Below are 22,701 nucleotides of genomic sequence, written 5' to 3' on the forward strand. Positions count from 1 at the left end.
TTTTACAATTACAATTAAAATATAAGCGATACCTTTAAGCATTTAGAACTACTACCTATCATGGAGGTAGAACAAAAAATGTAATAATAAATATAGACTCCCATGGTTGATTTATTGACAACCTCCTTCAGTATCAAAAGAAACTACTTAAAATGATAAGACAAAGTTAGGCATACACAAAACACTTAAATAAAAAACTCAGCAAACAAACGTTTGATTGACGTTAGTCGATATATCTTCATTAATAAGTGCTAAAAAATTATACTGTTTAGAATTAAATATTTTTATTTGTACAAAACAATTTCTATTTTTTTAAAAACAAGCACTATAAACGTTAAAGGGATAATATTTGCTCTTGATAGCTTGACGGGCATGAGCCACACGTTCGCCAGTGTGATATGAGTCTAAAAGAGCATGATCCTCAGCATCCAACTTGAAATCGAAGACATTGAAGTTCTCCTCGATGCGCTTGGGATTGGATGACTTGGGCAGGGGAACAGTTCCAAGTTCAATCTATTATAAAAAGATAGATATATAATCAGAAATATTACAAAAAATAGTTCTGAATATAAAAACCTTACCAGATATCGGATCAGCACTTGAGCAATGCTTTTGTTGTATTTATTTCCGATGGTCTGCACCTTGCCATCGAACATGAAGGCGGGTGTCCTCAGTTCGGCATTTGCTCGACCCAGCGGGCAAAACGCGGTCACCACAATGTCATTTTGTTTGCACAGGGCAATCAGTTTCGTTTGATCCAACGCGGGGTGGACTTCGATCTGGGGAAATGGCTATTATCAACTAGAAACTTGGGGGTATCATAGACTCACCCACCTGATTGTGGATTGGCTTGATCTTGCAGTTGGCCAAAAGGCGGGAAAGCTGTTCCGAATTGAAATTGGAAACGCCGATGCTTTTAGTCAAACCTAGATCAATCAACTTCTCCATGGCACGCCAAGTGTCCAGGTAATCGATGTCACTGTAAAGAAATGGATGTTTACATATACCATAAAACTATGTGGCTTACGAATCTGAAGAGCTCTCATATATTGCGTTTTTTTATATTTTCTTGAAAAATGCCGGCAAATAAAATAATGGGCACTTTTGAATCTTGATTTTTGGAGAATGCTCTACAAATTAGGACTCTTATAGAGATTAAAGATAAGAGAAGAACTAACGTCATAAGTAGTCGTATTTCACAATCAGTTGTACGTTTTCAATCAATTAAGCATTCTTTAATTACTCACACGAGCTCCACCTCTCCATTGGCATCTTTGGGGATTAGTTCGTTATCACCACGATATTTATAAGAGAAGGGCCAGTGCATCAGATAGAGGTCCACATAGTCCAGACCAATATTCTCCAGGGTCTTACGGCAGGCGTGTTCCACCCTCTCAGGTTCGTGGAAGTGGCACCAGAGCTATAGGATATAGAATATAATATTATTATGTTATTCCGAAATTTATTCCCTTGCCAACTGACCTTGGTGGTGATGAAAATGTCCTCCCGCTTGATAACACCTTCTGCAATCTTTTTCCGAACCGCCGCGCCCACTTCGCCCTCATTTCCGTAGAAATAGGCGGTGTCTATATGCCGGTAGCCCACATCAATCGCATGGAGAACGGCCCGTTCGCAATCGCCTTCCGTCGACTGAAATAAAGAGTCATCAATAACGTTAAACGCTCTTAAATGACGTTAAACCTTTATATGCCCTGCTGATAAGCGACATTCCCAACCAATATCGGAGACGTGATCTGCCACGCATAGTCTTACCGCAAAGGTGCCCAATCCAATTGGCTGAATCTGGGTTCCGTCGTTGTGCTTTAGGTACCCTGTTTTTCCGGTCATCTTCACTGTAACGCAGTTGAACGCTGAATGTCCGGATATCTCGATTCACTTGTCTTTTAAAGTTTTGGGAAGGAAAGGGATCGGGGAACTTTCAAAAGCCTTTTGAGATTTGGCGGGAATACCTGGACAGACTACCATAAAACAATGAAACTAAACAAAGATATTGTCTGTCAAGTCGATGTAAAAGGTTAATTCTTTTCACCCTTCAATATACATACACAACTTAATATTTTATTGTTATATATATTGGAAAAATATAAAAGCTTAGTATCTTTAATAAGTAGGGATATGAGAGTGGGGTGTCTAGTAGTTTTGGTATGGTTGGTTTATATACTTTTTATGTCAGAAAAAAAGAACAGATCATATTCAAATATGTAGTCATAAAAGTTAGATACATGTTTTATGACGCCTTTTTAATTGTAATATCACAAACAAAATTATGATTTATTAAACTTTAAAAGCTTACGATTTACGCTGTGGAAATACCCATACTAAAATCTGGGAACTTATTTAAATCTCATTTATCGATAGTAAGTTCGCGCGTAAAGTTTATTACTTGAGCACTTCGTTTATAAGCTTAACACATGTGAGTTTGGCTGCGTTTTTGTAATTTTTATTGTTGTGCATTTTTGCAATTTGCTTTTTAATTTTAAATAATTGAATTCAAGCAGCTGGGGGCGGTCTTGCATTAGTCTATGTGATCTTGATTAAATGGAATTTTCCATGCGAATTCTTCTCTAAAAACTAGTTGAGCCAGCGAAAGCTCTCTCTGTATATTTTTATCTCTCTAAAATGCCGACAGATCAGCAGGGGTAAATACAAATGGGAAGAGGCTTGTTTTTATAATTATGTACAAAAAATCACATAATTTAATCATTTTATACAGGCTATTTTAAAGGTTTTTTTTAATTTGGTTGGACCTTATACATTTACGAACTATAAACCCAAATACTATTTATTATTGACGTGATAAGTGATAAGGCTGCAATCGCCTTATATATGTACAGTGTACATAGGATCGTACAAAAACGATCGAAACTTATGTATATAAGTCAGTAATTAAATAATAAAAGGTTTCAAATCATTATTTATTCAACAAATAAAAATTCTACATTATAAATGTGCTTTTCAAAATATCCATGTTATCATAATATCAAAGCCATGTAAAATATCAAATATTCCTTTAACATTTCAGCTTAAAACTCGATGCTGAATGGATAGTTCTTGCTCTTAATGGCATGGGTCATGGGGATAAGACGTTCGCCAGTGTTATACGAATCCAAAACGGCATGATCCTCAGCATCCAGCTTGAAGTCGAAGATCTTGAAGTTTTCCTCGATACGCTTGGGATTGGAGGACTTTGGCAATGGGATGGTTCCAATCTCAATCTGGTTGGACAAATATTATCATAGATAAGTGTATATTGTAAATAAATAATTCTTTTTTCGAATCCCTACCAGATATCGGAGCACCACTTGGGCGGTGGACTTCTTGTACTTGTCTCCAATGGCCTGCACCTTGGCATCATAGATATAGTTTGGCGTCTTTTCAGCCGGATTGGGTCGTCCCAGAGGACAGTAGGCGGTCACCACAATATCATTCTTTTTGCACAGGGCAATCAGTTTTTTCTGGTTCAACGCGGGATGACACTCGATCTGGAAAATAGTCCATTAGTAACTAAACACCTAAGTGAAAACCACAAAAGGCGCACCTGATTGTGGATTGGCTTGATTTTGCAGTTGGCAAGTAGGCGAGTCAACTGCTCCGAGTTGAAATTGGAAACGCCGATGCTTTTGGTCAGGCCCAGTTCCACTAGCTTCTCCATGGCACGCCAGGTGTCCAAGTAATCAATGTCGCTAGAAGAGCAAAAATTGGTCTATATTATTATTGTTTTATATGGTATTCAGTTTCCCACTTGAGTTCCACCTCTCCCTTTGCATCGGTGGGCATCATTTCGTTATCGCCTCTGTAGACATAGGAGTAGGGCCAGTGCATCAGGTAGAGGTCCACGTACTCCAGTCCAAAGTTCTTCAGGGTCTTACGGCAGGCGTACTCCACCCTCTCCGGCTCATGGAAGTGGCACCACAGCTAAAATGGGTTCCCATTCAGGGATTAGTTTATGATATACACTCCAGAAACCATTACCAACTGACCTTGGTGGTGATGTGGATGTCCTCCCTCTTGACGACGCCGTCGGCAATCTTCTTCTGGACAGCCGCACCCACCTCGTTCTCGTTCTCGTAGAAGTAGGCGGTGTCTATGTGCCGGTAGCCCACATCAATCGCATGGAGCGTGGCCCGCTCGCAATCGCCACCCAGAGACTATGAAAAATGGCAAACCGTTTTATTATGGGATAGGTTCCCCCCTGATAACCATATTATTGCCCAGAAAGATATCAGAGACGTGATCTTCAGGACGTAATCTTACCGTATAGGTACCCAATCCTATGCTCTGGATCTGGGTGCCGTTGTTGTGCTTCACGTATGGAATTTTACTGGACATCTTTGCGGTTTCGCAGTTGCGGACTGACTGACTTAACTCAGTTTCTGGTTGGGGTTCTCTTATAAAGTTCTGGAAAAAGCTCTGAGTACTACTCTGTGAGTAGCTGCAAAGGCCCTGTGATTTTTGGCGGGCGAAAATAGAGATAACACAGAGATAAACTTTTGAAACGGTTTTTTAAATTTAAAAAATCACCCCAAAGTTTATTTTGAATTTTAACATGATAAATATGAAAAACTTAAAAACTTTTTGGAATTGTCTTCAAATGTACATACTTAAGAATATCTAAAGATAGATTATTTTAAATTCTTAACGATTTCAAGCTTAATAATTTACATTTTTACAAAAATATTTTACATAATTCGATTATAACAAATAACGATTATTAACTTTGTTTTAACTCAGAGATTTTGTTTATTAGTTTTTAAAAAGCTTTTATGATAAGCATTTATTTATTGAATTCTAGGTAGTGAACTTGGTGAACTTCTTATCAAGGTGTGGTGAAAGTATCTGCCATTCGACTTCCCATTGAAACTTAAGGGATATTAACCATTAAAATACTATATAAATTGAAAAATCAGTGGTTTTAAAACCCAAAAGACTCTAGCAACTTCTGTGCCTGCTGGAAAAAGTAGAATTTCGGGTAACCACCACACCTATGAGACCAGTGAAAGCTTCGCCTGGGGTCTTATATCCTAGGCGCATGACTGGAACTTTTTGGGAGGACGGAACACTTTGGAAGCGGCACAACATCTGTTATTCAAAGAGGCACAATGTAGCAGACCTTGCCACCGTCGCACAACTGAAGGAATTTTTCGTAGCGCCTGGTGAGTTCCCACCCGAGGAATGTGTGTGTGCTCCGATCCAAACCAATCTTAACCGAAAAAGAATACTTCAATGAGTGTCTGGTAAAAAGAAAAGCGGTACTAAAGTTGAAATATGAAAGAAAACCCCTAGATCTTTGTGTACCCCTAAAGGATTCATGTGAAAGTGCGTTGAAATCTATAAATACTCTTTGGGTAACTAGACCAAGTCACGACAGTCCCACCATATTTGCATCCACATGGAGGTGCCCAAGTGCATGTCGGGTGCTTACTGGTTTTGCCTTGGTCTGGTCTAGTTTTTGGCCATTGCCATGAAAGTGTAGGAGGAAGACGGCCATCAAGCCTGGGTTAGCTGAAAATTATTGTATTGTAATTTCAGTATACGCAGCACGCCGACAACTGCGCATGCCACAAAGCCCGGACTCCCGAACTCGCACCCCCGCCAATCGAGGCCAGCAGAAAAGCTGAGGGAGGAAAAAATTAGGAGGAACAGCAGGGGACACCTGCAGCAACACCTGCCCAGGAGCCCAAGGAAACGTTCATTTAGGAGCCAGGGATCCGAAGGAACTCTAGGAAGAAGGAGCTAAACGACCCAAGTACCCAGATACTTTAAACAGCCCCAAGAAACCAGAAGAAATTTGGAGCTTTCTATCAAAAGAACCTATGCAAGAAAACGTACAAAACCAAGGAACTCAAGTAATTCAAAATCATTTATTGAATCTAAGAAACAGAAGGTATCAAAGTTCTTAAAGAAACTTAAGGAATTATACTAATCAGTAACTTTGAGAAACTAAAGAAGCCAAAGGAACCTGAAGAATTCACGGAACTTAACCAATCCAAGGGAATCAAGGAACCCAAAAAAGCGCAAGGGAACTAAGGAACAGAAGGTATCAAAGTATTTCAAGAAACTCAAAGAACCTGTACTACCCAATAAGTTAAAAGAATCTAAGTAGACAACGGAACCTGAAGAATTCACGGAATCTGAAAAAATAAGAAGTATTCAAGGAACTCAAGGAACCCCAAGGAACTCAACAAACCCTGGGACTCTAGGAACCCATAGTATAGCCGGATCCCTTAGCACATAGCTCCCAAGAATGGCCGCTGTTGTTCATGGCTGCAGCAGTCCGCGGCAGCGATCCTGCAATGGCAGCAGTTCTCCCGGTGGTCACCATGGCTCCACGCCCTCCTCCGCCTACCCCACCATGCCCAAGTACTCGAGAACGGTCAGTCAGCAGTTGTACGCCACAACTCAGCAGTTTTTCGCCGGCGCAGGAGGAATGCAGGATGCGGGCTACGGCTATGGGATGTCATCCTCCGGCGGACAGAGACCGCTCTCCGCCTCCGCGCTGCCGGAAACGGCGGCAGCCAGTCGCAACTATTGGGGTCACCACAACGCTTTCTATCACACGGGCGGCAGGCATTACAGCAAGCGCAAGTCCGCCGTGGAGCTGCTGGCGGAGTCCAAACCCTTCTACATCAAATCCGAGGCGGTTTTCGAGCGACTGCAGCAGGCGAGCTACCGCAATGGAGGGGGCAACAATGGAGCCAGCGGAAAGAGGGGACGCAGACCGGAGGAGACGTCGTCCCATGGGTATCACCATGACCTGGAGGACAGGCGGTACATGAGCTTGAATCTCAGTCGGCAGCAGCAGGTGCAACAGCAGGTGCAACAACAGCAGCAACAGCAGCAGCAGCAACAGCAGTACCTGCACAACCACCATCCCCACCCACACCAGCACCACCCGCACTCCCGTCACGCCCAAGGCCAAGGTCAAGGTCGAGTCGGGGGAGGAGGCGGGGTAGGGGGAGGCGGAGGAGCAGCCGTGAACAACAACCTACTGCAGCACAAGCTGCGCATGCTGCTGGGATCGGAGTCGGGAAAGGAGCGCAACGGAGGAGGAGGAGGTGCCACCTTGAGGCGCCACGAGTTGAACGACGGCAGTGCGGAGCTCCTGCCCACGGATTACGGCGAGGAGGAGCTGGGCGGGCAGGCGGGCGCCCTCAGGATCCCCCCGCCCCTCTACATGCCCGCCCATGGTTTCGGGCGGGACGGCGAGGAACCCCTCGTCCTCACCGAGAACTATCGACCCATCAGCCCGCCCGCCGAGTATGCGGCCAAGTCGGGTCAGGCCCACAACGATCGCTACAGGTGAGATAGATGGTGCTATATGGGATGGTTATGTTGAATATAATATTTATTAGCTAGTAAAAGAAAGTAGTTGGAAGTAAAGAAAGTGTTAAATTGGAAAATGTTAATTTCTAACACATTGTGAAAAAGTTTATAATTGTATCCCTCTCATAAGAAAACTAAAAATGGAAAAATCATTGATTGTGGATAGATTTCTTTTACTAATGCTGTCTTTCAGTTGTGATATTTTTTAAAAAGTATTTTACTTAATTGGAAAAATAGGTAGAGAGAATTTCTGTTTCTGAATGATGTTACCATCGACATTTATTTTCAGATACAACTACCAGCGATCGTACTCGCATTCGCACGAGGTTCCCAACACGGGGGAGGATCGCAGTGCCCCCTATCCCTCCGGCGACTTTAATATCAATAGCCACAAGTCGCTGCCGGATCTGCACACCCAGATCAGTCGTCACTCCCCGCACAGCGAGATCCTGAGCTGCTGCAGCCGGGGCAATCGTTCGATCAAGTCCGCCGGCGAGTCCTCGATCAACCGCGATTCCGGCGGAAGTTCCGGCCACTACACCCATCGCAGTGAGCCGTGCTATAAGAGAGAGCGCCAAAGGGATGCGGCCGGAAGTGGGGCTCCGGCGAGCGGAACAATAAAAAACTGTTGCACCCTGGTGGCGGCCACCCGCAGAGACAGTGGTTCCTCCACCCAGCACAGTGCGAATTCCTACTGTGGCTATGTCACTCCGGCTGGTGAATACTCGGGAATGAGTGGAGGTCGCAACACGGAGTGTTTGGATTGCCGTTGCAAACAGGACACCGGAATGGGTTCCGATTATCTGCTCAACTTTACGCCCACACCGGAGGTTCCGGAGGCCTTCCAGGACGACTACACCCCGACTCCCCCATCGCCCAGGCTCAAGACCCAGACGCCCCGATATTCGAGCTCCTCCAGTCAGCAGCTGCACACCAGTTCCCAGGGCTACACGAGCATCAATCACTCGCAGAGCTCCCTGGTCCAGAGCCCCGGATCGGCGCCCTCCGTGGACGACATCAGTCCACCGCCCATCCAGTTCAAAAGGCAGCGGTGCATCCGCTTCAAGAACAGGAATCGACTGCCAGTTCAAGGAGGTGGGTACACCTATGGAAAATGTTTTACTATTAGAATATATTTTTAACTAATATATTATTTAAAAGTTTTTGTAGAGACCCACAAGATTTTTTCAAAGCTTTAACCCATTATTTTAAATATAACAATATTTAGCAAACAATTTTTGAAGTAAAAAGCTTCTTAGGTCTATGTTTTACCTCTTCCCCTTTAAAATAAAATATATTCATTTATTCTTTGATGGAAACAACAGGTCTTAATAATAAGTATCTTACAGTTTGCCTATAACCTTCTCCTGAAATAGTTTATCTTTTTCATGTCTACATTTTCCTCCACATGTACTTATTTTTGAATGATCTAAATGTATTTAATATCAAGTTAGACATAAAAGATCTTTAAATATCCCATTTCATTGTGGTTATGAAAGGGTTACTTTTGCTTGCCAACCAGGGTTCAAAAACACAGACATTTCGGCATACAACCTTTTTTTCATAACACCAATTTCCATTTTAAGCCCATTTTAATGCATATCTTTTCCCTGTGCAGAAATGGGAGGACCACCGGGATCAGGAGGAGGCCTAGCACCCCCGGGATCTGGAGGAATGGGCCCGGCTAGCGGTGTCCTGGCTGCGTACAAGCAGCATCGAGGCAGTGTGGACCACGAGAACGTCTTCTTCCCCAAAGGTTTCTCCTCGGAGGTCTACCACAGCAGCTTGGACATGGAGAGGGAGGCCCTGAATGCCAGCATTTCGGAGCTGGAGAAGTTCTTCGATCGCCTGGGATTGAACGACGAGGCCTTCCACGAGATCTACAGTCAGCCGAGGAGACACCACTCGGAGACGGATGACGCCTCGGATGACTCCAGCACAGTTTTCTTCTCGGATGTGAGTACCGTGGACTCGATGAGATTGCCTGATAGTACGGAAACCCAGCCACAGGCCACCCAGGCATATCGACCCTCGGAACCTCCATCGATTGTGGAGCGGAATGCCAGGATCATCAAGTGGCTGTGCAACTGCAAGAAGATGCAGTGCACCTGAGGATCGCCGGGGCAGTGCAGCTGCGGATTCGGATTTGGATTCGGACGCTGAGCTACTGACTTATAGATTCTACTCGACCACCCCGATTAAAACACGACTGCGGATTTATGCAAAAACAAAACACTGATCACAGATGGGTGGTTGGTTCCTTTGGGTTATAAAATCGCCATAAGGAGGAAAAGTAATCTGGGTATAAATGTTAGTCTACACATTTTTTTTGGCTTAGCAACATAAGCCACTAAAACGATGACATATCTTAATCATTAAATAACTAACAAAATAATTGAAGGTTTTATAGGACCTACATATGTTTTCTGCTTGCTCAAAATACCCAATTTTAAGCTTAATTTATTTAAAAACCAATAGAAATATCTAACATGAAAATTAACAGACACACTTAATACTTTTTAAAATTTTTTAATAAATATTTTCATAATATCCAATAAAAATATTGCAAAATTAAAGAAAAATGCCGGTTCATAACTAGAAAATGGCTATTCTGTTGGTTTTTAAATTAAAATATTAATATTCATTTGCCAAAAATTACCCAAAGATCACTGTTCACCTCTATGCTTTTTACTCCAAAAGAATCAGCCACCTGTCCACGGAAATCCACAAAAACACTGCTCAAAAAGTCAAGTTAAGTCAGTTGAAAGTTTCGAACATGATTAGCATGGTTAGCCTCACCTACCTGTACAATGGAACTAGGAATTACGAGCAGGAGTCTCGATTCGATTATGGATGTGCGTTTCTCCTCTTTTACTGCGCCCGTTCTCGCGCAGTTCAATTACACCATTGATATTTGTATTGCCAACGGTAATGATATTGTCTTACGTATACTAATCAACTAGCAAGCGATCGTTCATATTACTCTTATACACAGCGGTATTATTAGATGAATTATTGTACAATTAGTTCTCGTAACTTATATATATATATATAAATATTATACATATACGACTAGTTGCCAAAACCGAAAACAAATAAAGTACACGAAACCACTAAAATCACAAATTGAAATTGAAATGAACCTACCTATTTATGTAATTGTACATGGTTTGCATGGCGAATAAATAAAATATTTATGATTATCAAATTAATTGAAATATATATAGAAAATCAATGGAACATGAGCGTTGTTTTATTATTCTATCGGTTGGGAACTTTCCTTTTATAACATAGTTATTCGGGAAAATTAATGTAAACTATCTCTATTCAGAATATGTTTAGTCCTATAATTCAATTGAAATTTATTTGCATAAATTTATCACTAAAAAACACGTAAAATGTATTCATAAATACAAATATTAAGTGAATAAATTTAAATTGGGCGCTAAGCGAACCGGTAAAAAAAAGCTGACAGAGTAATTTACGAAGCGTGGCCAGATCGTGTGAAGGTCTTGTTAACCGATTCGGCGCTGCCACACTTTCAATAGAATTTGAACTAAAAATATTTTAAGGTCTGGCAGCCCTTTTCCGGTTTGTTTTCTGCCAAATTTGAAATGGTTTTTTTGTTCAAAGGTATTGTACCAAATAATAAAAGTTCTTAAATTTGAAAATTAATATTATGTATTACCTTTTTTCCAACTACACTAAGACCATTTTATTTGTCATTAAATAATTTAAAAAGAGTTTTGTGAACATGGACTTGCAAAATACGCCCTACTTAAATTGTTTCGTATGGTAAACTAAAGCTCATTAAAATGTACACTTCATTGTGTATTCATTAGTTAAAATTAAAAATGAATAAGTATTATCTCGCTGTAACGGTTGCGTAACCCACATATAAAAAGACCTGTGGGACTTGTTTTGAGGCAGTGAGTTCGATACATCCGTGGATGAGTTTCATCTGACTAAAGCTGAAATGAGGAAATTAGTCTTGTGTCTAGCTGTGCTGGGATTGATATCCCTGTCTCTCGGTCAAACTTGCCCGCCAGCCAGTGCCGAAGAGCTACGGGTAAGTGCGGCTTAAGTAAATCCCTCGCTTTAAGGCTTTAAGGCCCGATCTCTCTCTGCCATGTTGCAGTGCCTCCGGGAATGGGCCTGTCAGTACGTCATTAGCCTGGATCTGCGGTAAGTGGAAGCTTTCGGCTTAGTCCTTTTGGCCAATTCCGCTCTCATATATTTGCTCTTTCGCATGCAATTGCTTTGCAGCTGCCTGATCGGTATAAATGGCAAACCATTGCTGGGCAATCTTGTTTCCATACCCGGCCTTACCGGAGGCAACAGCAGCAGCCCTCTGTTGGGTGGCTAATAACCCCCACTCGATGGCGAAATTAAACCCAATAAATATGCTCTAATATGAACTGGCATAATATTGTGCATTTTACTTAAAAAACATTTTGTATAGAATCACTTACTTTATAATTATCTTTGGATAAATTTTATTGGATTTGTTTGACATTTAAAATTTTCTTTATATTCTTTAAAAATAAAATGAAATATCTATATTAATATACAAATGGTTTTAAAATATATTAGAAAGTGGGCTAACAAAAATTTTAAATATGTGAGCTTTTTCCTTTAAACAAAAAAAAAAACAATTTACATGGTAAATATCATTATAATTACTAAATTTATACTAATTATTTTTATCATATTTTTCGACAAAATTAACATATAAACTTGTGATTAATAAAGATGTTATTACTAAAATCATTTAAGGAAAATACTTCTTAAATTTGGCGCTAAGCGAACCGGTAAAAAGAGCTGACAGAGTAACGAACGAAGCGTGGCCAGATCGTATGAAGGTCTTCTTAGCCGATAAGGCGCTGCCACACTTTCAACGGGAACTGTTTGAATTTTAAATATTAAAAGGTCTGGCAGCCCTTTTTCCGGTTTGTTAACCGCCAAATTCGAAATGGTTGTTTTATTTAATATTTAGGTATTGTACCACATAATAAAATTTCTTATATTTGAAATTATTTAATATTATTTTGTGCTTATTTTTCAACTTAACTAAGACAATTTTATTATCATTAATTAATTTAAATACGGTTTGGGAACATGGACTTGAAAATATGACCTACCTAAATTGTTTTGTATGATAAGCTTATTAAAATGTACACTTCATTGTGTATTCCTTTAGTTAAAATCAAAAGTGAATAAGTATTATCTCGCTGCAGCGGTTGCATGACCCACATATGAAAACACCTGTGGGACTTGGCCGTATATAAACGGAGTTTTGAGACAGTGAGTCCGATATATCAGTGGATGAGTTTCATCTGACTAAAACTGAAATGAGAAAATTAGTCTTGTCCCTAGCTATGCTGGGATTGATATCCCTGTCTCTAGGTCACAATGTAAGTGAGGATTTTAAAAAGTAATTTTTGGTGATCCTTTTGAATGAAAAACCCCCAGAACCCCTGGGAATCGCAGACACAGACTCCGGTAAAGAAGGTGCCAATTCTTGTTCCTGTTCCCGTTCCTGTTTACCCGAAAGACGGTGGAAGTGGAGGAGGAGGTGGTGGAGGCGGCGGAAGCGGAAGTGGTGGTGGTGGAGGTGGCGGCGGTGGATCCGGAAGTGGTGGTGGCGGCGGCGGGGGAGGAGGAGGCGGCGGCGATGGCCTCACTTGCCCGCGACCCTCTCCCGAAGCTCTACGGGTAAGTGCGGCTTAAATAAATCCCTCGCCTTAAGGCTTTAAAGCCCGATCTCTCTCCGCCATGTTGCAGTGCCTCCGGGAATGGGCCTGTCAGTACGTCATCCGCCTGGATCTGCGGTAAGTGGCAGCTTCCGGTTCAGTCCTCTTGGCCAATTCCGCTCATATATTTGCTCTTTCGCATGCAATTGCTTTGACAGCTGCCTGCTGAATTTAAACGGCAACCCATTGCTGGGCAATCTCATTTCCATACCCGGCATCACCGGAGGCGGCAGCAGCAGCGGCGGCGGTGGCATCTTGGGCGGTCTGCTGGGTGGCAAATAGCCCCCATCTCGATGGCGAAAATGTGCTCACATTAAACCCAATAAAGATGCTCCCAGCACTGGCAAAAATTGGGCATTTTACTTAACAGAAGTTTTGGATAAAATCGTTTATTTTATAATTATTTTCGGATGTATTTTATAATATCTGTTTGACATTTAAAATTTGCTTTATATTCTAAAGAAATTGAAATTGAATTTCTATTATAATATTCGAACGATTTTAATAAATATTAGAAAGTGGGTTAACAAAATATTTTAGATATGTGAGCTATTTCCATTTACGGAAAAAGAGTTTACATGTTAAATATCATTATAATTACTAAACTTATTCTGCAGGTTTTTATCATGATTTTTTCTCGAAATATATATGGAAAATCTTTAACCTCTATAAAGCTTTTCATATCTCTATTAAAATTCTGTACCTGTTCCAATTGATTTTTAAATTTTTGATAAAATGGATATACTAAAGAAAATATTGTCTTCTTATGGAAAAACAATGCAAATATATTTTTTAAAAATAAGGCAATCGCAAGATTGTGAAATTTCTTTAAAATTTGGTAAAAAGAAAATGCGATTTGGTCCTTGTTAAGTACAGGAATTACTTCATGGAACTGTTACAAGTATTATTTGATGTTAGACAAGCGTATTAAAAATATAAACAGCTTTAGCTAAATCAGAACGGAAAAAAGTTTAAGCCGTAGATCCTGCGGACATCGTAGTAAATAGCTGCCCTCAAGCAAAGGGGACATCGATATGCCCGCCGGAGGGCAGAGTTGATGCAGAATTGTCCAAAGAGATGTCCACATCGCAGTGAAACTAGACAATGATTGCCACGTGGATCACAGGTCGCTTTACAGATGGAACATTTGGTGATCTCGTTCATCTTGTCCAGATCCCGGTTGATTTCATTTATTTGGCTGCGGATCTCGGCAATACGATCCAATTCTGGAAGGGAGGATGAAAATTTGGTCACCTCCTGCTCCAAATTCAACAGGATGTCTTCACGCAGACCATGATAAACAGTGATCTGGGCTTTGTTCAACTCCAATTCGGGCAATCGCTTCTCCAGATCCTCCACAGACTCTTGAAAGTAAATCTTTTCGAGATCCTTTTCCTGCTTCTGAAGTTCGCCCAACAAGTCGTTAATTTTACTCATAATTTCCAGTGGCTTCGTTTGACTTGACATTATAATGACAGTAAAGTTTGAGTAGATAAAGAATCTTGACTTGAAAACTTAAAAATAAATCTGTGATGTTAGGGGAAACCTTATTTAAAACATGGTGTCTCTGATTAAAATTAATCTTTAAAATAATTTTAGAAAACATCATTGTTGGAACTTGGATTAATTTAATAATGGTATTATATAAAAAGAATTAAGAAATGATTTTACATATATTCCGCCGTTTTTTAAATGGACGTCAATAAACTGGAACACTTATATTTTTTTAATTTAAAGTATAAATAGGATAAATAGAGGAATTATTGCCAAATAGGTAATCACATAATTATAATAATAGTTAATAAAATACATAATATTGAAATATTTTCAGAGGTGGTATACAAATATACATATATGTAATTTAAGAAACGTCCGTCAGAAAATGCAACACTCTTATATTAAGATTTAAGAAAATGTTTATAAATCTATATACCAAAATATAAGGTGGGAATGATTTGAATCAATAAAACAATAGCTATATGTTTAACTAAATGCATACTATTAGGTGACAATCTTTCGCGCAGTGCACGATGTCATTGGGTTGGACGAAATCAAATTGGGGGATGTGGGCGTGGGTGGGGGCTACTCGGATTGGAATTGCTGCTCCTGTTAATGGGCAGCCAATAATCCTTAGTATTGGCATCGGTGTAAAAATGGCGATAATCGCTGGCATAACCGTTAACTTGATTATTGTTTAAGCGCCACGCAATTAAGCCGAGCAATTCTCAAATTAGCCTGGATGGTCAGTGGGTTCTGCTCCCTTATTTTACATTTTGTATGGCCCATTCCCATCTTCGGTGTCCTATGTCCTTATGTATATCCTGCAATTGAACTTTTGGCCTTTAAGTTTAAAGTATTGGCAGTTGGCGAGCAGCTTGCGAGAAGCTTCTGCTCTCGAATAAAGTCGCAAATCATTGAAGCATATGCAATTATTCATTTTGAGGTTGAATGCGCTCGAACGCACACAATGATACAAGAACACGGACCTGGCAGCCTGTCTCTGTGTGTGTGTGTGCGAGTGCAAATATATATGTGTGAGAACGCAGGAAAATTTAAATTCAGGAGCTGTTTCTTAAACGAGGATGCTCCATAAAATTCGCTTTTACTACGCATAGTTTTCGTCGCTTTTTTGTGGCATTTCTTTTGGTTGGATTTTTCCCCTCTGCTTTTTTTTCTACTCCAAGTATTTTTGCCTTCCTTTTAATGCCCTCTTGATTGCAGCCCGATTTCGTCTGCAGATAAAACCCCCAAAAAAAAAACCCTCTCCCCCGAAAGGACACTCCATCTTGGTTAATCCATCACTTGCATCCTACAGCTCAATAGTCTGGGACCTTCCAATTTCCTTTGCCCTTTTATAATTAACTTTATGTGTATGTATTTAGTTTTATTGCTCGTTAGACAGCCGGGCCGAGAGACAATGAAACAACAATTTGTGATCGCCCCCAATCAGCCAGGACCCCCCCCCCCCCAAGCAAAAAAAAAAAACCCATACCCCATGTCGAACCGCAACGTGTGTAGGCCATTTTGGAGTTTTACTCAACGGCACAGCCGTTGCCATTATATTAATTACAAACGTTTGCGCCACAGCTTCCTGGCCAGGTCCTGTCGGTCCGATGTCCTGCCTCCCAATCCCCGGTTTGTCCTCGTCCCCCAACTCCCTAATGGGCACAACAAGTAAATCACACACAAAGCTCTAAGGCGATTTCAGCGAAGAGCTTCGAGGAGACGAGGATACCGACGGGGAAACCCAAACCAAAACCGAAACAGAAACAGAAAACCCAAAGGGACCAAATAATTTCCATTGAATGTGTGAAACTTGCACAGCTCTTAACGAGCTGGGGTCCACAGAAATTCAGAAATTCATTTAAACGCGCCAGACAGGACACTCAATTCCTCGCTGGTGACGAACTCCGGAATGGGATCGTTTAAAGCGACTTAACTTGCCTGGTAATTTTCCAAATTATACAAATAATTAAGTTACAAAGCGCTTTTAAGATTATTTCGGGGTCAGAGGACCCTTTTGAATTCGCTCTAATGAAACCAATATATTTAATTGAAAGGCACTTTGTTTTTTTACGTTCTTAAAAATTGTATACCAAGAAGCAAAGCTTGAACTGATTTTTTGGAAACGATTCAAAAAATTTTATTTACTTTTAAAATTTATGTATTTGAGAAAAGTGATTAATTCGCTTTTGGTTAAGTCTGTTAGAGTTTTAGACATGCGAGCTATGTCTTAAATAAAATAAGGACTGTCTATAAAGTTAAAATTTTTGATCTATTCTGGCACCTTCTATTCCTTAGTTTGCATAAATTTCGTAACACGGCTTGTTTTCTTTATTAGAATGTTTATTGTCTATTTAAATACTTCGGTCATTTGATGGACTTATCTTTTAAGCTTAGGATGTTATAGAAGAAAGTTTGAATCGATTCAATTGTATTATTCCGTCTTCGCTTTGATGGCCTCAAAGCTGGCTATATCAGAAACCGTTGAACTGGATGGAGCAGGAGAATCAGATGAGGTCGGTGGGTTTGTGGTTTCTGCCTGGGGAGCTTCAGTGACGAGACTCTGAGGGAAAAGAATTAGTTTAAAGCTGTCAGAAGGCTATGAATATTACAAGGGGATCTCATCAAGAGTTATTAATCGAGATTTATAGTAGAAGGATCCATAAATGTATCTATTTTTATTTGATATTATGAAAAGGGTTAGTTTATGATCAAAATTTGTTAAGTATCAATAATTTCAACCTCAAAACTTTTCATTTTTGGTGTTAAAACTATATCCTTAAGGTATTTAAGCACTTAATACATTTAATGAATAATGATTTTTTTTTTATTTTTTATATAATTCAGATTGCTACAAAATTGGGCATTACCAAAAGTGACTATAAATTTTATGTTTATTAAAACTTAAATAGAAAGACACTTTTGGGAAGCTCTTAAAAAAATGGTTAAGTGCCTTTTTAAGAAGAGTTCCTGAAAATGCCAAAAGATTTCTGGACTATTGGTGAATATTCCCTAGAGTGCTTTTCTGGACTCACCTTAGACTGACCCTCCTTGAAGGCCTCGGCCAGTCCTGGATGGATTTCACTCAGGGGCTCATCGCCATGTCGTATGTAGACGGGCACATGACCTTTGCGGGGCTCCAACTCTTGATAGGGTGCCGCTGGGGGAAAATTTAATTACATGCCATTAAATTATGTAGCCGTTGCTGTTTTGCTTTTTCTGTTTCGGGTTCTGTTCGGCCTTATCAGCGGGCTAATCTCCGCCGCCTTGGCTATGACATACACCCGGAAGCCTTGAATCACGACAAAGCGTAATTATGACTAACGAGCCGAGAGAGCCAGAGCCCCAAGATCCCCTCGAACTACGCCCCTGGCTCGCGGTTCTGGCGCTCGAAAACCTGTTTTCGGCTCTCATCCCAAAACAATAGCCGTGAATATTTCAAGCAGATGTGCCATAAATATGAGGTATTTAGTGCTCGTAAAAAATAATTCGTTTTTTTTTTCGCCACCGTACTTACCCTCGGTGAGAGTTGCGAGAACTAGGAATACTAGAACTACACCTAGCAAGATGCTATTTCCCAGGCTGGCGGATGTCTTGACCATGGCTGTTTTATTGCGAATTTCCCGCGATTTGATTTCGGACTGCGATCGACGCGACTCCAGACTCGAGACTCAGGCTAGATCGGCCAGCAGCCAAGCTTAAATCCGACTCGACTCCAGCAAACTTTTGCCGGGCCAATTACTCATGGGTAGCAGCATCCAATCACGGAGAAAAATCAAGACATCTATTGGCTATATAGCAATGACATACATGAATGGCTCTTAAAAAATTTTCTATAAATATCAATTACTTCAAAAAGCCAAAGAGAAAATATTATATGTTTACATTAAAAAAGATCCAATAAAATTTCCCTTCAAGATTATTTGTAAAAATCTTTAGACCTTAGAAGTATATTCTAATCGATTCAATTGTAAATTAAGGATTACATTTTAGGGTAACGATTTTTAGTGTAATAAGATAAATATAAGAGCAAGTTTTAAGAACGGTTTGTTTTAACGTGCAATACATCTACCTTTTAATTTTTAAAGTGAATAATGTATATACATATATAAAGCGATCCTACGCGAAACTAAGAAACAACGCTAATAAATCAACTTAAGTAACATATGAAATATTTATAAATACTTTTCTGAAATAACTTATCAATTGATATACTCTGTTAAAAAATATAGCATTATAGTTAATGATATTTTCAAGACTTCCGCAAAACCTTTGTTTTGAACTACGAAAGGATTTAGATATTTTTATTTATTTTTATTTAAAGATTTGAAGAAATTTTATAATGTAGATATATCTTTTAAATCTTTTTGCCACTACGCAGGATTCATGGCTATATGCTTTTGTTTTTCTTCATTCCTTTTCCCAGTAATACGTCCCCAAAATTCAAACCTTACCCTTTTTTTTTGCAGTGCATCGGCAACAGCGGCGGAATGATGATGGCTCCGATGATGGCTGGTAATGAAGCTGTCGGCGAACTTTTCGAGCTGTGGTGGGGCATAAAAAGCTTTGGGTTCTGCGGCAATTGCGGAGTTTGTGAGGGACTGGGAGGTCTGAGGTGGGGGTTTTGGGAAACAGCAAGGGTATGGGTTCTAACCTAGCATTTAGTGGCCTGTGGCGTTACCACCCGCCTTCCGCCACTCCACACTTCGTTTCTGTTCCTCAAATTCAAACGTTATTCTTTCCTTTTTTTCAACTTGTTTCAAATTAATTGGGTCGTTAGAGAAGCCATTTGCGCGAAGAGGTTCGTCTTTTTTGCGCCCTGCTGCCTGTTATTTTTTGCTCCGCACACTCTCCTTTGAATTGTTTGCCCACTTTCGTTTTTGTTGAGTATTCAAATCGAGAAATTGCTGACATCTGTGGATGAAATGCCGCGGGTGGGTGGCTGTTTGGATGGATGGATGGGTGGTTGGATGGATGTACTGCACCGGCGGAAATCGGAATACAAGTACTCGTATCTGGCTGCGATTACGCCATTGAATGCAAGTGGGGGGGATTGACTGGGGGAATGGAACGGAAACGGAAAGAGGCCTCTGTTTGCCCGCCTCGATTGTTCCGCGTCCTTGATACAATTCCATTTTGATTTCGGCATTTCACATCCAGGACAAGTACAAGCCCTCGCCCTCGCCCTCGATCGCCCTCAACCCAGATTGCGAATCAAATTGTTGGGCAAATATTCAACAGAGTAAATATGTTTATGCCGAATCAAGCAATTTCATTTAAACACACTCCACATGACGAGGCACTTGTCTTGTGTGCCCGACCCCCTCCAGATTCCGATATAATGCTCAAGTACTGGAGGCACTATATTGTATATCGTAGATTGTATATTGTGCTCTATGTGCACCCATCTGCTGAATGCGGCTTGTTTACTAAGCTCCCCGTGCTGAATTGATTTAAATCAGCGATGCATAGTTTATTAGTTGCCGAGTAATTTGCCCTTAAAACAAAGTAAATCACCTCTCCACCGATACGCCCCTAACTTTCAGTGTAAAATGTTTGTGGATACCCCCAGCTCAAGTGCACTTAAAGTGCGTGTTTTCCATGGACCATTGAATTAACTTTCATTGAAGTCGAACCATTACAAGCGGTTCTATTAATTAAAGTTTCACAAAGTGAGCAAAAAGCTCTTTTAAAACCATATATAAGCAATCGTGGGATATAATACATTGATTTGCATCTGAGGTCACTGAAATTTGTTATAAAGTACCTACGTTCTATTATAAAATGTTTAAAATTATTGGGGTTTTTAAAAAATTAACATAAATATTATGTGTTTTAATAAGATATATTGTAAAATTATATTATCCTGTTACCATACTTATCTTTAAAATTTTTTATTAAAGAAAACATCTTAAAGCATACTTACTTAAAACCCTTTTCCAAATAAATACAAAAATTTCTTATTACAGAAATAATCTGAAAGCATACTTACTTCAAACCCATTTCCAAATAAATACAAAATCTTCCCGAACTTGGTTTTCTCTGTCGTTTATTTAATATTTTTATGTATTTTATGTATGTTTATTTCCGAGGCTCTAAAAATAGTTACATGGCTGCACTAGTGTGTGGGTGTAGCTTTATAACTATGATTCTAATTTATATACCTTCCACTCATCGTGTCATACCTTTTGGATCTTGTTATGGATGTATTGTTTTCTTTTGTTTGTTTCTTTGAGGGGGAGTTTACTCGTGTTGCGTTAATTCTTTTTGTTTGTTGTCACAATCTTCTGTCTTCTGTGATTCTTCTGCTTTCGATTCGAATCGCTTCTGCTTTCTCCCGTTACTCGCGTGTATATTAATTTAAGAATGGATTAGCTTTCTTTGGGATATAATAGGTTATATGCTCTACATATTTTGCCATAAAATCGCATGGTTATGCATGTGGGTATGTCTGTAGATGTCGGCTAGTGTCTAATAGAGTTGTGTTACAGGGGGTTACGGGGTTATTAGTATAGCTGCGGTTCATCTAGGTGTTCTCCTGGTTTCGTATGTGTGTGTGTGGTGTGTCTTTAAAGTCGATTATTTAACTCCTACGAAAGCTGAAACTAGTTGAACATTCTCTAACTAAAAGTAGAACAAGAACGAATGCTAAGTATCAAAAGGAAAAATCTGATCTGTGAAAACTCCTACGGGCAGCGCCTTAAAATCGCTGCCTGCCGATCGGGAGTGGGCGTGGCATTGTATTGCATACATACGTATTTTACTTATATATCTTTAGCTATATATTCCTGTACGGCCAGACGATCTTGCCGGCCGGGTGGTCATTGAGTATATATGTACTTGAATTGATCTTGAGTTACTTGAGGGATTCCTATTCGTCTTGCATTGGAAAAATTGAGATTCGGTTTATGATGTATATGTTTATGGTTCGCTGTAAGCATTTATATAAATAAGTTAAATATGTATACTTATATACGTGGTTGCATATATGCCGGTATGTATGTATATATTTTTTTTTTAATGAAGTATACAATATATTGCAATTTTAAATGTATATAACTGTTCAAGTCTTTTTGCATCTCTAATATATGAATATATAAATTAATATCTTTACGTTATTCATTCATTCATTTTATAAAATATCTCACCGTCACTCGCTTGTTCGATTTCTGCCCTTCCGTTTATTGTATAATAATCAAAATTGAATTGGTGTCTTTGATCTTGAAATTATCTGTTCGTATCGAGAGGGTGTGTGGTGTGGGTGTCCATTAGGTAGAGTTCCCGATTTCACTATCTTAATTTGGAATGTATAAGTATAAATTTAAATAAAAATATAAATAATGGTTGAACAGAAAAAGATATTTCATAACTTTACCTTCACAATATAGAAAATTATTTAAAAATTGGAATCAGGTAAACATTGAAAGTATTTTTGATATTGCAATATGATTTTGCCTTCTTAAAAATTCAACAAAAGTCGCAAAAGTAAGTGAAATCGGGAGCACAGCTGTACGTCTGTTTTAAAGGTATTTTGGGGGCTCTAATTAATTTTTGCAGGTGTGTTGGGGTATTTCGACTTTCGGATTCAACTTGCCGCGTGTATAAAACAAGGTTTCTGTGTAAAAATATTTTTTTGCTTCGCCTCTCCTCAATCCATTCGAGTTTTTTCTTATTTTTAGCTTTTTGTATTTTGTTTGTTTCTCGTTTTTTTTGTGGTGTATAATGTGTATAAATAAACCTTACTCATAAATAAATCAATTAAACGCTCGCCTCAATATATAATCTATTTATATTCGTAATTATTTCATATATATTTTGAATGTAAAATTGCAAATCACATAATTGTTACCACTACTGTTCAATGGAATTTCTTATATACGTTTTTTTTAGCTTTCTTCGGTTTGTTTTTTTTTTTCTTCTGATTTTTGTTTGGTTTGCTTATGTGTATATAGGCATTTAATGCTATTTAAAACGCTATCAATAATCATCAATAAAGCCATGCATAAACACGATTTCGAACTATGGCCCTATAAACAATGCACATAGCACTCTCTGGTCTAAATTCTAATTCTGCACCGATATTCTAGAATTGCTGCTAGAA

At 39.5% G+C, this 22,701-nt stretch overlaps 7 protein-coding genes across 9 annotated transcripts; 3 read left to right on the plus strand and 4 right to left on the minus strand.

The window, feature by feature from the left end:
- Window positions 1-259: 259 nt before the first annotated feature.
- On the minus strand, window positions 260-1,855 carry LOC108011838 (aldo-keto reductase family 1 member B1). Its single transcript, XM_036815831.3, has 6 exons — window positions 1,774-1,855; window positions 1,483-1,650; window positions 1,248-1,420; window positions 835-979; window positions 582-779; window positions 260-513 (listed from the first exon to the last, which is right to left on the minus strand). Exons 1-6 carry the CDS (start codon window positions 1,846-1,848, stop codon window positions 313-315), a joined length of 960 nt encoding a protein of 319 aa, XP_036671726.3. The 5' UTR covers window positions 1,849-1,855; the 3' UTR covers window positions 260-312.
- A 1,052-nt stretch (window positions 1,856-2,907) lies between these two features.
- Window positions 2,908-4,424, minus strand: LOC108011813 (aldo-keto reductase family 1 member B1). The gene is made up of 6 exons (XM_036815832.3): window positions 4,276-4,424; window positions 4,002-4,169; window positions 3,764-3,936; window positions 3,560-3,704; window positions 3,306-3,503; window positions 2,908-3,236 (listed from the first exon to the last, which is right to left on the minus strand). Exons 1-6 carry the CDS (start codon window positions 4,348-4,350, stop codon window positions 3,045-3,047), a joined length of 951 nt encoding a protein of 316 aa, XP_036671727.3. The 5' UTR covers window positions 4,351-4,424; the 3' UTR covers window positions 2,908-3,044.
- Window positions 4,425-5,070: 646 nt separating this feature from the next.
- On the plus strand, window positions 5,071-10,584 carry LOC108011815 (uncharacterized). Of its 3 annotated transcripts, XM_070995982.1 has the most exons (5): window positions 5,181-5,337; window positions 5,551-5,867; window positions 5,924-7,320; window positions 7,634-8,439; window positions 8,963-10,584. In XM_070995982.1, the coding sequence occupies exons 3-5, from the start codon at window positions 6,266-6,268 to the stop codon at window positions 9,454-9,456; spliced, it is 2,355 nt and encodes a 784-aa protein (XP_070852083.1). In that variant the 5' UTR covers window positions 5,181-5,337; window positions 5,551-5,867; window positions 5,924-6,265; the 3' UTR covers window positions 9,457-10,584. The 3 variants fall into 3 exon arrangements, with proteins under 3 accessions (XP_036671759.3, XP_070852083.1, XP_070852082.1); XM_036815864.3 differs by lacking the exon at window positions 5,181-5,337 and adding an exon at window positions 5,071-5,174 and having other exon boundaries at window positions 5,551-7,320; XM_070995981.1 differs by having other exon boundaries at window positions 5,551-7,320.
- A 672-nt stretch (window positions 10,585-11,256) lies between these two features.
- Window positions 11,257-11,918, plus strand: LOC108011854 (uncharacterized). The gene is made up of 3 exons (XM_017077095.4): window positions 11,257-11,413; window positions 11,483-11,529; window positions 11,611-11,918. The coding sequence occupies exons 1-3, from the start codon at window positions 11,321-11,323 to the stop codon at window positions 11,708-11,710; spliced, it is 240 nt and encodes a 79-aa protein (XP_016932584.4). The 5' UTR covers window positions 11,257-11,320; the 3' UTR covers window positions 11,711-11,918.
- Window positions 11,919-12,607: 689 nt separating this feature from the next.
- LOC108011855 (loricrin-like) lies at window positions 12,608-13,494 on the plus strand. Its single transcript, XM_036815817.3, has 4 exons — window positions 12,608-12,758; window positions 12,817-13,059; window positions 13,129-13,175; window positions 13,256-13,494. The coding sequence occupies exons 1-4, from the start codon at window positions 12,696-12,698 to the stop codon at window positions 13,377-13,379; spliced, it is 477 nt and encodes a 158-aa protein (XP_036671712.3). The 5' UTR covers window positions 12,608-12,695; the 3' UTR covers window positions 13,380-13,494.
- A 557-nt stretch (window positions 13,495-14,051) lies between these two features.
- On the minus strand, window positions 14,052-14,564 carry LOC118877470 (E3 ubiquitin-protein ligase RNF8). Its single transcript, XM_036816518.3, has one exon. The coding sequence runs from the start codon at window positions 14,562-14,564 to the stop codon at window positions 14,052-14,054; it is 513 nt and encodes a 170-aa protein (XP_036672413.3).
- A 2,358-nt stretch (window positions 14,565-16,922) lies between these two features.
- Window positions 16,923-18,281, minus strand: LOC108011817 (uncharacterized). Its single transcript, XM_036815312.3, has 3 exons — window positions 18,118-18,281; window positions 17,636-17,760; window positions 16,923-17,163 (listed from the first exon to the last, which is right to left on the minus strand). Exons 1-3 carry the CDS (start codon window positions 18,200-18,202, stop codon window positions 17,035-17,037), a joined length of 339 nt encoding a protein of 112 aa, XP_036671207.3. The 5' UTR covers window positions 18,203-18,281; the 3' UTR covers window positions 16,923-17,034.
- Window positions 18,282-22,701: the final 4,420 nt, after the last annotated feature.

This window comes from Drosophila suzukii, chromosome 3, assembly GCF_043229965.1.
Source record: "Drosophila suzukii chromosome 3, CBGP_Dsuzu_IsoJpt1.0, whole genome shotgun sequence".
NCBI classification, from domain to species: Eukaryota; Metazoa; Arthropoda; class Insecta; order Diptera; family Drosophilidae; genus Drosophila; species Drosophila suzukii.